This window comes from Trachurus japonicus, chromosome 21 (genome assembly GCF_045865225.1).
Source record: "Trachurus japonicus isolate A0001 chromosome 21, Traja_1.0".
Taxonomy (NCBI): domain Eukaryota; kingdom Metazoa; phylum Chordata; class Actinopteri; order Carangiformes; family Carangidae; genus Trachurus; species Trachurus japonicus.
In genome coordinates this window covers 11,217,405-11,232,726 of record NC_140927.1, presented here as the reverse complement: position 1 = coordinate 11,232,726, position 15,322 = coordinate 11,217,405, and the positions used below count along the sequence as shown (strand labels likewise).

Here is a 15,322-nt window from a genome sequence, read left to right as displayed (position 1 = left end):
GGTGTGTGTGTGTGTGTGTGTGTGCGCTACGTGTCCCACTGCGGTATAGTACAAAACACTGGGGGAGGTAAAATGCTGCGTTTGTTATCTGTCAGAGAGACAGGTGTTTTAGATTACTTCCAACACACACAAACACATGCACAAGCGCACGCACACACACACACACACACACACACACACACGCTCGCCTGCTTAGGGCCAGACAGAGATCCACCAAGACAACTAATCGATAGTCCGGAACCAAGGAGAGGAACAGATGAGTAGAGGAGGAGAGGAAAGGAGGAAGAGAGAAAAAGAGAGGCAGAATGAAGGGAAGATGTGAAGAACAAATAAAAGAGAGAGAAAGAGAGAGAGAGAGATGAGAAGTGAGGCTTCCCAGGAAAGGTTCCTCATCAATCACAGAGCTGTTAGAATAATGGAGCCACCAGTGCTCACATCATCAATCTGCACCACACCTCACTGGACCAAGCTAGGATAGGATAGGATAGAATAGAATAGAATAGAATAGAATAGAATAGAAGAATAGTGTGAGAAAGTGCGTACAGAGAGATTTAAACCACACACGTGCCCTTGTGCCAACATGGCAACACATGCATGCCTGAGCTGCATGGGCACACATTTCAACAAACACAAGCACACTCAGTTATAAGAGACCACAGGGTGCAAGATAGAAGAAGGAGAGGCACATTGGCATTTTTGACAGCTGCTTGTCAAGGCAGGAGCTGTTGCACACACACACACACACACACACACACACACACGTATGCACACACAAAACACACACACACGCAGGGGCTTTGGCCTCTGATAGGCGTTAACGCAGGGGAACAGCTGAGAGCCTCTGTGGAACGCAGCGACCCGACCACAACACTGATGACCACAGAGAAGAATGAGATGCTGCGTTTCCAGCCAACTGTCAAACCCCATTTTGCAAAAAATCCAATGTGTCACAAACAATAAAATCCAAATTAGGGGTCTTTGCATGGATTGAGGAGATTATATGGGCCATCTGAATGTCAAAAAACCATTCATGAAATATATGGGAAGAGTCTTTCAGCGACAGCTTGTTTAATGTCAGCTCATTTTGAGAGTGGGCTGCAGGGAGAGAGAGAGAACGCTCAGCTGCAGTGGAAGTAAGACAGGAAGGAAGTGTGAGACCTTGGCCTTGTGCTGCTTGTTGGCCACAGTTCCTTTCTGTATTTTTCTGGCCCAGAGGTTGTTACAGTGGAGCTGAGACAATCAGAACCACAGCTTTTATTTAACATCTGCCTGATTGTGACATTGTTCCTCCAGACGAGGTCCTGTCCATACACAAATTAAGATAACACAAGTTGTCTCAAACAAGAACGTCAGGCTACATCTCTGCAGCCAGCAACAAAAGCCTTTTGCCTTGCCTTAGTTAGCCCTAGAAAGTGAGCCCAAATCTGTTCAGCTTATTATTTTTTTGTCTTAGTTAGAAAAACTGACAATCAAATGGGACCAAGTAAATGTCAGTGCCAAATTTGAAAAAAAAAAAATACCTCAAGGCAATGTTGAGAAAATGTGTTCAGAAGAAAACAGACTGACGACCCAAAAATGTTGTACTTCAGGCTACGACTGAGATACATTTTGTTGTTTTTAAGGGGTCACATACAGTACAGGGTCAAAAAGGTTTAGGCAATCTAAACCAAAATTGAAAGACATTTTAAAAAGTTCATAACAAAAAAGTTGCCATGTTCTCCTTCCTATAAAACTAGTACAAAAATACAGATGAAGCCCAGTCATTGTCAGGTATAGATGTGCCCAGCCTTTATCTTTCAGTTGTGATTGTAGCGATATGATATGTGAACACTTGGAAGTTATTGTTCAAGTCTAAAAAGCCGTTGGGTGGCTTATTACCAGAGCTCTGTGATTAAATCATTCCTTAAACTGAATCTAAATAAAGGTGGAAGCTAACCAGCACCACAGTTGGGGACAAATACCTGTATGTACTCTCTGTTGCTGTCCTCATTGGGCGTCCATGCATTGTCATTGTAATTGAGTCGGGCCTGTCGTGGCAGCCAGTTCCCATCGTAGAAACTGGACGAGGCTGTGATCTGGTCATCTGTGATCTTCCCTGACTCCAAACCAAACGCATTACTGCAATGGAAAGCTGAATGGAGAAGAGAGTTGATTAGATTCAGATGATTCCCGTACAGTACCATCTTTTTGTCTAAAAGAGAGCAAGTGTGAAGGTTTACTTACTCTCACTGACTTCCTTGTGCGTCATGTTGTACCGAGCTGAGAAGCCATCTTTAGCCACAGCCATGTCGGTATGGAAAGCCAGAGACAGAATCCCAGTAGAGGACTGGATCTCGGGCGGCACCCTGGTCCCACAGTAACGACCAATCTGAGGGCCCACTGTCAATCAAACAAGAATCATTTGATGAGCAATCACTCTCCTCAATCTCTGCTGGCAATTTCCAAGTCCCATGATTTATTAGTTTATTTATTCGACACATGAAATGGTGTTACACGGATCTCACTCGACCAGATGTCAAGATGGTTTATTACGCTTTTATTCCTTTATCAATCCCCTTCATCCCTCAATCCTTGCATCTGTCTCTGTGCTTCAATACTTGCATTTCTCTCCCCTCCATTACCTCTATTGCTCCCTCCATACCACTGACATTTTCTCATGGCTCCACCCTCTATTGTCAGCACCCTTCTCCCCTTCATCTATCAACTCTATCTCTGGACTGGACGTGGTTTTACAATGTGTTGGTTGTGTGTGTAAATCCAAGGATCTAAGTGATTCCTCTACTGTCTTCTTCTTTAATACCACAACTTGTATATGTCAACACAAACAGATGAGTGTGATTTGGAGCCCTAGGGTGTATTGTGTATGTGTAAGTGTGTGTGAGTGTGTGTGTGAGTGTGCATGAAGTGGTGGGAGCACAGATAGTAGATTCATCCTGCTACCGCCTGACTCCTGGTTCACACACACACACACACACACACACACACACACACACACACACACACACACACACACACACACACACACACACACACACACACACACACACACACACACACACACACACAAACACACATGAGGAGGCTTGCGAGGGAGGAGGAGGAGGAGGAGGAGGAGGAGGAGAAGAGGCAGAAGACAAGAAAATAGCTGGCAATCGATTAGTGGTATTGATTTCTTTCTTCCCTTTTGGAAGGGGTGGATATTTGAAATAAGGCTCTTGAGCAAATAACGGTAATAACTCTTTTCTGTATGGTGGTGAAGAAAACAGGGAAATGAGAGGAAGAGAAGAGAAGAGAAAAGAAGAGAAGAGAAGAGAAGAGAAGAGAAGAGAAGAGAAGAGAAGAGAAGAGAAGAGAAGAGAAGAGAAATAATTTCTATAAATAATTACTGTTGTCTGCAAGAAATTCCTGTCAAACAAATTTAATTTTTTTTTTCCAGTTTTTAATATTTATTATTTCCAGCTTATGCACCAAAATTGCCTAATTTTTCAGTCTCCGTCTGTTTCTGAATTTAATTTGTGCAGCATATAAAGCTGACAGAAGGCACATTTACCCGTTGTCTGACCTCGGCAAACACATATGTGGTTTCACACACACAGAGAATTACACCAAAGCCAGTGCTGCTTAATAGTTTCATAATTCGGTATGGGGAAAGCTGACAGTGCTATGTTTTCAGAGGAGTTAGAATAGATTAAACCCTGCCACAAAACACAAACATACTCATAAATGGGGGTAAAATGTAAAAAACACAGATGCTTCATATTCTACTTTCCTAGTTAGTTCTCTATCTGTCATCTCATTCTCGTCACCCTCTTCTATGACTCAATTTTTAAGCCCTGCTCTCCTTTCAGAGCCTCCTTCCTTCTTCTCACACCTTCAACCATATGAGAAACACACACATTCTCTCTCGATTCTCTTTCCTGCTCATCTTCCAGTTAAGGTCTCTGCACAGGGTGAAACTTATGTCCTTTACCTCTGGACCCCATATTGTATATTTCCTTTCCTTTCAAAGTCCCACTCCCACTTCATTTCACTTTACTTCATTTCCCTTCATGCTGCTCCTCTTTTCTTACAGTCCCTCCCCTTCACTCAGAGCAGAAGTCTTTCTCTTTCTCTACCACTGATCATTTTCTGCTTTTAGTTTTGCTTACCCTCTCTTGACTTCCATTAAATCCTGTGAAAAAGAAGGATTTTTTCTCAATATCTTTTCAACCATCTCTGACTTCTCTCCAGCCCTCAGGCTAAATTCATATGTACAGTAAAGTTCTTCAGAGAGAGAAAAACATCATTATTTGTTCTCCTTTGCTGCTGATTCTGTTCAGTCTTTGCTATGCGATTTCTAAATACTTTGGAAGATTTGAGAATTAAGCCATTTATGAAAACAATGGATGATACTTATTATTATGGCATAAAAAAACACAATCACACACACACAATATACAAAATATAAAATGGAGAAAAACTAAACTGGAATTGGTTTTGTTGCCAATTCCAGTTTTTTGTTGCCCAAGGAGAGTTTTCCTCCTCCTTCTCCAGCAGCATTTGCTGGACTCTCTTCCCCTTTCTCTTCTCTGGCAGCCCTTTTCTTGAGGGCAGACCAAAGTTTCCTGACCTTCATCTCCACATTGTATTCCTTTGTTCCAGTCTTCCCAGCAGCAGTGGGCTTTTCACCGCCCTCCACTGCTCTTCTCTTTCTCTCTACCTCTTCCATTTCTCAAAACTAGTTCCAAGGTCTGTGTGCCTTAGATGTGTCCTTCTAAATTCTTCCAGTCCTTCCAGCAGCTCGACCAGAAATATCTTAGCCCTTTACCGTTCCTCCTCTCACACTACCTTGTTGCTCCCTCCTCTCAGCAATGCCTATTTTATTCCCCCCTTGAAAAGTAATGTTGTTTCTCGCAGTGGGTGCCAACGTGCTGCCTGTAAGCTTAGCTTTCATCTACCAACGCATAGCTACTAAAATAGTTGCTGCTCCACCTCAGTCGATAATGATGTAGGCAGGGCAGAATACACACCATTCTCACTTTGCTCTGTGTATTGACTCATGGCTTAGCATCAGCATCAGCATCATCAAGATCGTCATTATCAACATCATTTTCAGATGATCGTCAAGATCCAAAAAACAAAAGAGGTTAAGTCAGTGCCTCACCTCCCGGGAGTCCGTCCCACACTTCCAGCCAGTCGTACTTGCAGTCCCCCTCTCCGCCCGGCAGGGGGTCGTTCTCCAGGTCGAAGGTGAGGAAGGTGAGGGTGACGTCCATGCTGGGAGGGACGATGATGATGAAGGAGCACTCCAGATTGTGGGGGTATTTGTCAGGGAAGCCGGGGGACTCAATGAGACCCGTGGGACTGGTGAAGTTACGGGAACAGTCTGAGCCTGGGGTGAAAACACAGAGACATAACCCATTTTAGTAAGTGACATCTGTTCAATAGGAAAAAATAAAGCAGTTTGAGGTTGGTGTAAGTCATCATCCGTCACCTGAGCTGGAAAAACGAAAAGGAGTTTGGAAAAGGGTGAATACACGTTAGAGCGTCATCATCACACATGAAACTAATGATATTATTCTGGGCAAACACTCAGAGAGAGCTCAGTTCTGTTTTTAGAGGAGGGCGCTTCCAACCTCACAACTCACAGCCAACAGCACCTGCTGTTTTCTCAGTTGTCTTTACTAAACAGAATGGCTATGTGAGATTTACTGTGACTCCACATTATGTACTTTAAATGCAGTTAATGTGATTTGTGGGAAACATTGAAAAGGTGAACACAAGTACTTAGGCACTGGTAGTTTTGTAAATGACAGGGATGCACATTCCAAAAGAGTATATGATATACAGTTGATTTAAGTGTTTCAGCTTCGGAAACCTGATATTACAATTAAATAGCATCTGATGTGTTAACCAGTAACTGTTTCACACTGTGCTTTAAAGATGTAAGAGGGAAATAAATACAAATCAACAGAGACAGAAAAAAATATAAGTATCCATCTGAGATAAAGTGCATCTGCTTGTGTTTCTAATTTATATCTCCTTTACTCTTCTTTAGGATGAATTAACAAACATAGGTGGTGAAGATGAGAGCTACAGAGAAATATGGCAGAGAAGCAACCAATAAAATCTGTTCAATCTGCTGTCACAAGCTTTCATCATATGTGCACAAACACACACTCCTCACACTTACACACAGGCACAGTGATCTGGGGGTAATCTGGGAATCTTCATTTCCAAATTACTGTAATACCCCCCCATTAATACTCTCTCTCTTACACACACACACACATACACACCCAGTGGAGTAAATGTGGTTGCACCAACTGGACCATTATTCATGTTCATTCAGCCATGTATGATCAAACGCCCAGACACACACACGCACACACACTCTATAAGCCTCTTATGATAACCCATTTCTCTCCAGTCTGTTTGGGTGTCTGCTTTTGCGCTCGCGTGCCTGCATGAGTAAATGAGGAGTATAAGTACTGTCTGTCTGTCTGTCTCATGTAAAGTTGTGCATGTGTTGGCAACGACGTGTCCATGCTGGAAATGACTGAGCTGCAGTTTTCAGTGTGTCCATCTGACAGAACAGACTCATCAATGTTAATCAACACAACTGTCGACATTTTCAACTTGGAGGCTCACATGTTGAGCTTGTAACTGTGACCCAAAGTGTGTTTTTGTTTACTTACTTCCGATTTCTCCAAATATAACTATAATGTTGCACTTTGGACTTTTAAATAATATACAAACATCCAGAGACTTTGATTTAAAAAAAAAATACCTACAAAGATATGCACTGCTAAATTCTTCTTTCTCTTCTTGTTGATATTGATTGCCATTGCACTATTTTATATTTTTAAATCTACTACCAAGCTCTTTGGTTTTAAATATCCTTCTCTTCTTCTTTTATTTTTCTTGTATCTTTACTTATGTTATGCAAATGACCAAAGGTACATAAGAATTTCACTGTAATTACTTGTAATTATATGTGACAGTAAAGTAAACTTAACTTAAAGCAGAAGTAAGCGGAATGTTTGTGTTAATATAAGTCTTAAATAGTTATATCTTCCGACAGCAATCACTTATATAGAGTGTTTGGTCTGAAACATGGGTCAGTCATGTCAGTCACTCTGCTCTGCTGTAAGCCGAGGAGAAAACTTTCCTTGTATCCTACAACCTTTATCCAATGAGGAGAGAGAACGGCATGAAGGGGCGGTCCACTCTGTGTGTGCAGCCAAGGGATGCGCGTGATTGTGGTGCATCGGCTGACAGAAAGTTAGCCAAAACGACCGGATCGCTTACTTCTGCTTTAATGATTTGGTATTCTGCGTACAGTACAATGGACAACTGCAGCTGCCACCAGTGTGCTGCTTCTCTGTTGACATGGCAGTGTGGTGTTAAAAGCGAACATCACAGAGAGTAAAGCTTTAAACTTTATATATATAAAAAAAGAGTTTAAAATAATTACTTTCCTTGGAGATCTCCATGGAAACTGGCTTGTTACACTGAATGAGGATGGACTTACAGTAGTCAATCAGTTTGCCAACTGGCAGATGCTGTAAGAGGCGAGCATATGTATGTGTCTGCCATTTCTTTTTTTTTTATCTGCCAAGTCTGATATTCACAGTCAAATAAACTCCTGTATGTGTAACTGATGTTGTTTTTCCTGTCTCCACCACTCGGCTTTTCCACCGATACCACTCAGCAGTGGTTGTCTGAATCTATCTGCTCATTTGACTGATTCATGCCGGATACGTTACAATAGAGCTTAGATACATTTTCACATTTAAATCTGTTTGTTAGCTTATGAATGCCTGCTGTAATGTGATCATCCATTTCTCCACTACAACATCTATTTTTAACGTGATGGAGCCTGTCCGTCTTCCTCGGTATCTCCCTGTTTGTCTGTTTTTCTGTCCCACTTTCCAGTCTGATTTGCTTGTTATCGTGACCTTCTCCTCTTTCTCGGGCGACGACCTCAGACGCTAGCGAAAACACACACTCACACACACTGTCTCTCACGGGGTACCCCTCTCGTCTGGGCCCCCTGCGGAGTCTGTTGCTAGATAGCGTGGATCTGCGTGACTATGAGCATGTGTGTGTGTGCGTGCATGTGTGTGTGGGTGGGTGTAGAGTGAATGCCTGACCAGCTCTGTTGCCGGCAGCGATTTTATTCCCTTCTCATTACTTCATGTTCATGAACATTGCAAAAACACTTCTGCCCTCTTTTCTCCTCCCCTGTCCCTCCTCTCCAGTCTCTTCTCTCTAATGTGTGTTTCTACCTTCTCCTGCTAATATTTTTAAGTGTACTTAAATCCAAGACCGACTCCATTGGAAATGTGTGTGTTCCACTTATACATCTACATCTGTCTTCTCTTTTGTACGTCTCAGCATCTCTCTCCATTCATATTCCTTTCCTATTTCACATCCCACTTCTCTTCATATCTGGTCTTCTTCACTCTTTTCCCTCCTGCTGTTCTCTGTTTAGCATCATCCAATGCATCTTTTCATCTTCCACATCTCCATCATTCCCTTCCCTCCCACCATCTCATTTCCTATTCTTTCCTACTCACTTCCCATCTGTTTGAAGGAAACACATGTTTCACTGTGGGGGTAAGGTCAGGGCGTTGTGTTTGTGTGTGTGTGGGTTGCTGGGTAGATCTGGTGTTTGGGACTTCCAGTTGAGTGATCAGGGGGACAGGAAAAAGTCTATCAGTGTGTGTGTGTGTTTGACAGACACTTTCATTCATTTGAATTATGAGTATATGTGTGTGTGTGTGTGTGTGTGTGTGTGTGTGTGTGTGTGTGTGTGTGTGTGTGTGTGTGTGTGTGGTAAGCTGGCACACAGATATCTGCTTTCATCTACTTCAACCTGTCTTCAATGCCAATGGGCTATTTGTTAGATCAAACCCACAATTACCCCACTCCCTCCTATCAATCTCTAACACACACGCACGCACACAAAGTGTACACATACACTTAATGGGACACATGCAGGGGAAACTTGACATCCCCTCTCTGACAGACAGACACATCACAGGCCCTCACACACAGCTCAACAACCCCTGAAAAAACCACATGTTGGTTGGATTCCACCTCCGAGTCATTGAAGCTGGAGATTGTGGTGCTGAAACGGCTCTGACATTACATTTCAGCCTCGGACACTAGTCACAGCAGGGACTTCCCTTGATAATAAACTCACTATTCAAACAAATTACTGCTGATATATGAAATTATGCTGTCACAAGACAATCACCTTTTGAGCTACTGTACCCAGATTTCCTTAGATGACATTTCCAGATTTCTCTTTTGAGTTGGAAATGAAATAGAGGCATTTTGGAAGATTCCCAGTCTGCCATCAAGTCAAAACATTGTCTTATTTATTTAAATATTTTACACATAATTGCAAGCAAAGCTTTTCCGCCCCCAAAAAATCCTCAGCAAAATCTGCAGTCATCTGTCACATTATGCCTTTCATACAATCTCCATCAGTAGGTGGCAGAGTGAAAAATAGCTTTTAGTACTACAAACTACAGTGTAAGCAAAGCCTGATGATATTTCAACAGGAGTACAATATGCTGCGCTGCACTGCACACCAGGGAATCGATTCAATTCCTGTTTCGGGTTTGTTGTGCATTTTGAACGACATCCTGTCTCAGCTGCTTGATACACAACCTTTACCACAGAGCACCTCTCGCTTGTCACCGGGGCAGATCTGGATCCACTTTCCTCAATGAAAGCCAGAGCAAGGAGGAGCGAGCCCTGTGATTGGCTGGACTGTTTAATAAACTGACTTGATGTGTAGCTGAACAGAGGCAGTGAGGAAGCGCCTGAAGGCTCTGGCTGAATGTAAACAACAGCAGTTATTAGAAGAATCTTCACAATAGCTTCCATATTACATCGCCTGAGGAGTGTTTTTGTATTTGTGTTTGTCTTTGTGTGTGCGCATGTGTGAGTATGTGTCTCTTCCCATATTTTCACTATGGGGCTCACTTACTATTTACATCAAAATCTGATATTTAAACTTGAGATTTGATATTTAAGATTCGGGTGAGGTGTAAGTTAAGGTTTAAGTTCAGGTTGAGAGTTAGGCTTGTGGTTAAGATTAGGATACATCTCCATTGAATTAATTCAAGTCATTGCAGTGAGAAAAACAAGTATTGTGTGTCTGTGTGTGTGTTTGCGTGTAAGTTAGCATTTCCGTGCAGACATGCAAGCTCCCCTGAATTTGTGAGTAACCATTCAGCCTGCATCGGTGCATTCATATACTGTATGTCTAAGGGTGTGTGTGTGTGTGTGGTGAGTTCTGGGTCACAATAACAGCTGCGGGCGTACTGCCTAGACAGTAAAATCTGATTGGCTGCTGCATTGTTGTGGCTCTGCCCACATTGGCTGAAATTTTACTACAGTATCCATAGTAACAGCGCTGTAAACAAAAACAAGTGTGGCATGTGTATCATTGTGTTGGTACAGTTTTGTTTTGTTTTGTTTTTCCAAATCCACAGATAATGATGCCCATGTTACACATAAATGAATCTTTGTTCATGTGTGGGCATCAACATATTCTGCATCCCTAGAAATTACAAAAAAAAAAATCGACCTAAGCTGCAAATGCAGAGGGAATACACACCGTTGTGTTTTAGGTTTGTGTGTGTTATGTGTGTTCGTTCAGTCTGGAAACAAACACACACAGATGCAGACGGTTAATCTTTGAGAGTGTCCAGTAATTAGGACACCCAGAGAGTGGGGGACAATCTCCTCCTACATGCACACGCAAACCTTGTTATTACTCGAAAACACAGACCCCAGTAACAGGCGGGACTGGGTCAGAGCCCACCCCCCAAAATACTCAGTCAACTGGGTGAGGGAATCAAGAGGATCAAAGCAAAACTAACAAACACTAAAAGCAACATGGGATACCTGATTTTTAATTTGTTTTGTTTCTTTTTTCTGTCTTTTTATTCATCAAAAACAAAAAAGACCAGATTAAAAACTTGTTTCAAAGTGATTCAACACATAAGGGGAAAAAAATCTAACAGATGAAAAAAGAAATGGTGATGACATTGCATTTTAATGTTTAAAAGAAATGGAGGTGAGAAATTCCCTTTTTTTGTTGATTTTAGGTTCAACAGGACAGAATGTGCAGCGGCTATATAGACACACATACAGTATGTAGACAGTTTGCTGTGAGGCTATACAGTATGTACACCATACACACACACACATGCACACAAAACCTAGCCACCCACGCAACCAGACGTTCAGTTGCACTTTGCAGGATGACAAGATATTGTTAACAGTATGGCAACAGCTTGAATGTTCCAAATGGCTCTATCATTACTGCCAAGGATGGCTGGACACCAACACACACACACAAAGTTACACAGGCAGAGAGAATTATAATAAGTTTTTATTTTTGTTTTTATAGAGATAGCTGCACTAAAAATGTCTTCTCTTTAAATAGTTTGTAGATTAACCTTCATAAATAATAGTGAAATAAAAAACACATTAGGTTTTGGTAACACTTTATTTGACGCCTATCTCTATAACGCATTATAACCATACTTATAATGACTTATAATGCAGTTATAGCACTGTATAACTATAGTTATAAACACTCATAAATTATCATAATGGTTTATAACAGTGTCAATTACCATAGTATTTTCCCATGTTAACAGAAATTGATTGTGTGTTGAAGCTTCTCTGTTTAACTGCACACCATAAATACACTGTAAACTGTCACTTAGCTCTTGCCAACAGCTAAAATGCTTCTCAGTAACACTGTAGGACTATAGTCATAGTCATCATAACTCCAACAATGGCAATCTTCATGTTGTGAGCTGAATGTTTGCATGTTCTTCTTTGTGCAGAGAAAATTGTACCTCTTCTAGTTTTCAGCAGCAGTTGACAAGAGCAGTGCTGCACTGAGATCTGCTACATGGTTTAGATCAGCCTGAACTGGAGTTGATCAATTACAACTGTTCCTATAACAACAGAGAACTATTGAAAAAGAAAAACAGAGTGAACATCCAATTGTTTCCTGTGAAATGATGATTCATGGTTTTGTTTGGTAAGTTTCACATGTCATCCAAAGTCTGTTCATCAATTTACAAATTTCTCTCATTCTCCTTTTCTGTCTCCCTCTCTATGTGTCTCACTCTAGGGTACAAGGGTGTGAACACTGACACCCTTGTTGTTTTAAAGTCTACCGGGTGGACTCTGTCAAGCACAGACGACTCACACGCACACTCACACACACACACACACACACACACACACACACACACGCACACACACAAAATCCCAACAGGCCAGTGCTAGCAAGTGAGAAACACCGACAACCGCACGTGTTGTGTTTGTAACCTCAGCCCTCTGTGTGTGTGCGTGTGTGTGTGCCAGCGTGTGTGTGTATGTGTGTGTGTCTCAGGGGAACAGGGCTCAGGACTCAATTAAGCAGGCATGTGTGGAATGCTTTCAGGAGGAACGGGACAAGATGGCTGTGGGGCCAACACTATGCGCCCCTCTGTCTCAGTCGCCCTTGATCTCAATTGGTCTCGCTTTGGCTGACCCATGGCAGCGTGAAGGGGAGCCATGTCAGGCACACACACACACACACACACACACACACATATATATAGACACACACACGCACACAAAGTGCCATGAAGGGGAGAGATGTCTCGCCTGGACAGTCTAAGGGTCTCTCAAGGGTCCTCTGCTGTGCCTCTTGTCGCTTTCTCTCTGTCTCCCATGACACCAGGGAAATAATGGGGCTTGGTCACCTAATGAAGCATGCTGAGTCTTCTATGAGTAGCTTGTAATGCAGTTACTAATAGCCCATTTGTAAAGGTGCAATCCGTCTAAAATCCTGTTCACTGTAAATGTGTCCATTTATAGAGATAATGTCCCTCGGGAGAGTTGGGAAAACTGTACCAACATGTTCTATTTCCAATGTCAAATGTCAAATTTTGGATGCACCATTGATACAAGCCTCATTTTGCAAAACGGAAACATGCAACAGGAGCAAACACTCACCTGTTTTGAAGATTTCATAGCGCAGGGAGAAGCCGGCCCCTTGGTGGGCGTAGTCTGACACGAATTTGATGTGGAGCGAGGGGCCCGATGATATGATGGGTGCTGGGGCGATGTTGCTGCAGTGCTTCCCCAGCAAGTCAGCTGTCTCCGAGTTTCCATCATGGATCTCTACGTAGTCATACCTGCATAAGACATGAATACATATTAATTAATGCCTTCTTTCTCACACCTTTTGATTGATGAGATTTAACTGCATTCAGCACTGTTTCATAACTATCCTGAGATTCAATGTTTGAAGAATCACACTTTCACCAACATGCAATCAGAACCTACTTTACTAAGTATCTATAACTGTGCATACTTAATGAGGAGGTATTTTGTAATTGAAATGAACTGAAAGGAAGAAGATTTTATTCTGAGTTGATGGAATTTGTTAAATCCTCACAAGCAGCTTTTCTGATTTGTTCTTTCATCTGGCAGCCATCACACACAGATTTGGCCACGCAAAGGAAGCAACAAGTAAATTGTTCGCATCTGAGTTTCTACAGGGACTTTAAAGCAGAAGTATGGGTGTCATTACAATTCAAATCAGTGCAGCTGAACACATTTTACAGATTGTGGAGGAGGAGAGGAACCACCTGCATGGAAAGTGAACGATTTCTCTAATACTACAATGTAATTGGATGAATATAGCTGTTATAACTGCTTCAGGCTTCATGGGGAACATAATCTAATTTTATCAATACACAACTGTTAACACAAAGAAAAGGTGAATGTGAATGTAAGATGGTGTGCTTCCTTTCAACTTGCAAAGGCCACATGTGGTGTCACATGTTATAGCGATTCAATAATCCCGAAGAAAACTGATTCCCAGTCTCACACAAACTAATTTACGCCATTAACTACTTGTGATTCTCAAAGTAAATGAAGGAAAGACATTTGATTATAATTTCAAAGCAATATAAGCACCAGCTTGACAATAAACAATAGCTAAAAAATATTGTAAAAAAAAAAGAAAAAAAGATGTAGAAACAAGAAAATCGATCGCACATTTCTCCTGCTCAAAGTTAAAGAGTGTATCTAACGGTCAAGCTGTTTGAACTAGGGATGAACCCCATATAGTCTTTGATGCTAGAGAAGGATTATGTGCAGCACATGACTCCAGTTTGCATCTTTTCTCAGGTCTAATTCAATAATGTTGGTAATTCAGACTGGAGGCCTCCAATTCACACACAAATTCACATTTTCCACATTTTATAATGGATTTAGAACAGTTCAGCATTTCCCTGGTTCTCACTTCCTCAGTAACTTCTCACACTTCATGCCGACAAGGGACTGTGCTAATCTCTAACTGGATGTGCTGGTAAATGAAGGAACAAACCCTGAGAGGTCTTCCAAGTTTTGACAACCACATAGATTTCTTGTCTCTTCCCTTGACTACAACCCATAGGCATATGGCAGCAGCAGGTGTCTCTTATCATAGTAACAGTGATAGTCAAGGTGGAATAATCCGACAGAGAAACTACTTGGTAGGGTGGAGGAAAGATCACAGTTTGGGTTCAAATAAGTACTGAGGGCTTTCTGTCGTCATGGTAACAATAATAAACACACGATGAAGGTTGTGGAACGGTCATGGATTAAAGAAACAACACTGAGTATCAGTTTCACACGGGAAACAGAGGTCTCCCATGTGAACGTCTTGTGTTTCGTCAACCCATCCATCCACTCTGATGTCCACCCAATGAGGACTTGTCTCCTGTCACTTGACATCCTCCTTTTCTGCTGTCATTAATACCACATGCACTAAAGATCACCCAACTAGAAAACCTAATAATGAGTCATAATGAGTTTCTTTTAGAAAAACAATGAGTTTGTCCTCTTGGGGGCAAAATATAAAGTCAATAGAAATATCCACAACATCATGGCTTTATAATGACAGTTTTCTTGCCATATCCAGTGCATTTACAATTATACATCAGAGTAAAGGGTGCCAGTTACCCTTCTTTCAAAAGAAGGTACAGGCGTCAAATCTATTTTTATTCCCGTTTCTTTCATGTTTTCTGACCCTAAATGTTAGGGCCTCTCTACAGGACCACAGCAGGAGTGTTGCCTCTGTGTCTGGATGCCAAAGACACACCTGCCTGCCTCTAAAATAGCTTCCTGAGAAAAATTCCTTGAGCACCAAGGACGATGGTAAGTTTGATTCCAAGTTAACTTTCATTTGGGATTTTCTTCCTGTAAAGAAAAACTATTAATGGACTCTATTTGCTGGTATTTGTCCATCATATCGATCACT

General features: G+C 41.8%; 1 protein-coding gene across 4 annotated transcripts in view; it reads right to left on the bottom strand.

Moving 5' to 3' along the window:
• LOC146964796 (neuropilin-2-like) overlaps positions 1-15,322 on the bottom strand; it is an 89,041-nt gene that overhangs the window by 50,729 nt on the left and 22,990 nt on the right. For all 4 annotated transcript variants that reach the window (XM_085765785.1, XM_085765787.1, XM_085765786.1 and 1 more), the window contains exons 3-6: positions 13,027-13,208; positions 5,144-5,371; positions 2,224-2,379; positions 1,962-2,131 (exon numbers count right to left, since the gene is read on the bottom strand). In XM_085765785.1, the coding sequence (XP_085621911.1) occupies positions 1,962-2,131; positions 2,224-2,379; positions 5,144-5,371; positions 13,027-13,208 (736 nt within the window). The remainder of the gene's footprint in view (positions 1-1,961; positions 2,132-2,223; positions 2,380-5,143; positions 5,372-13,026; positions 13,209-15,322) is intronic.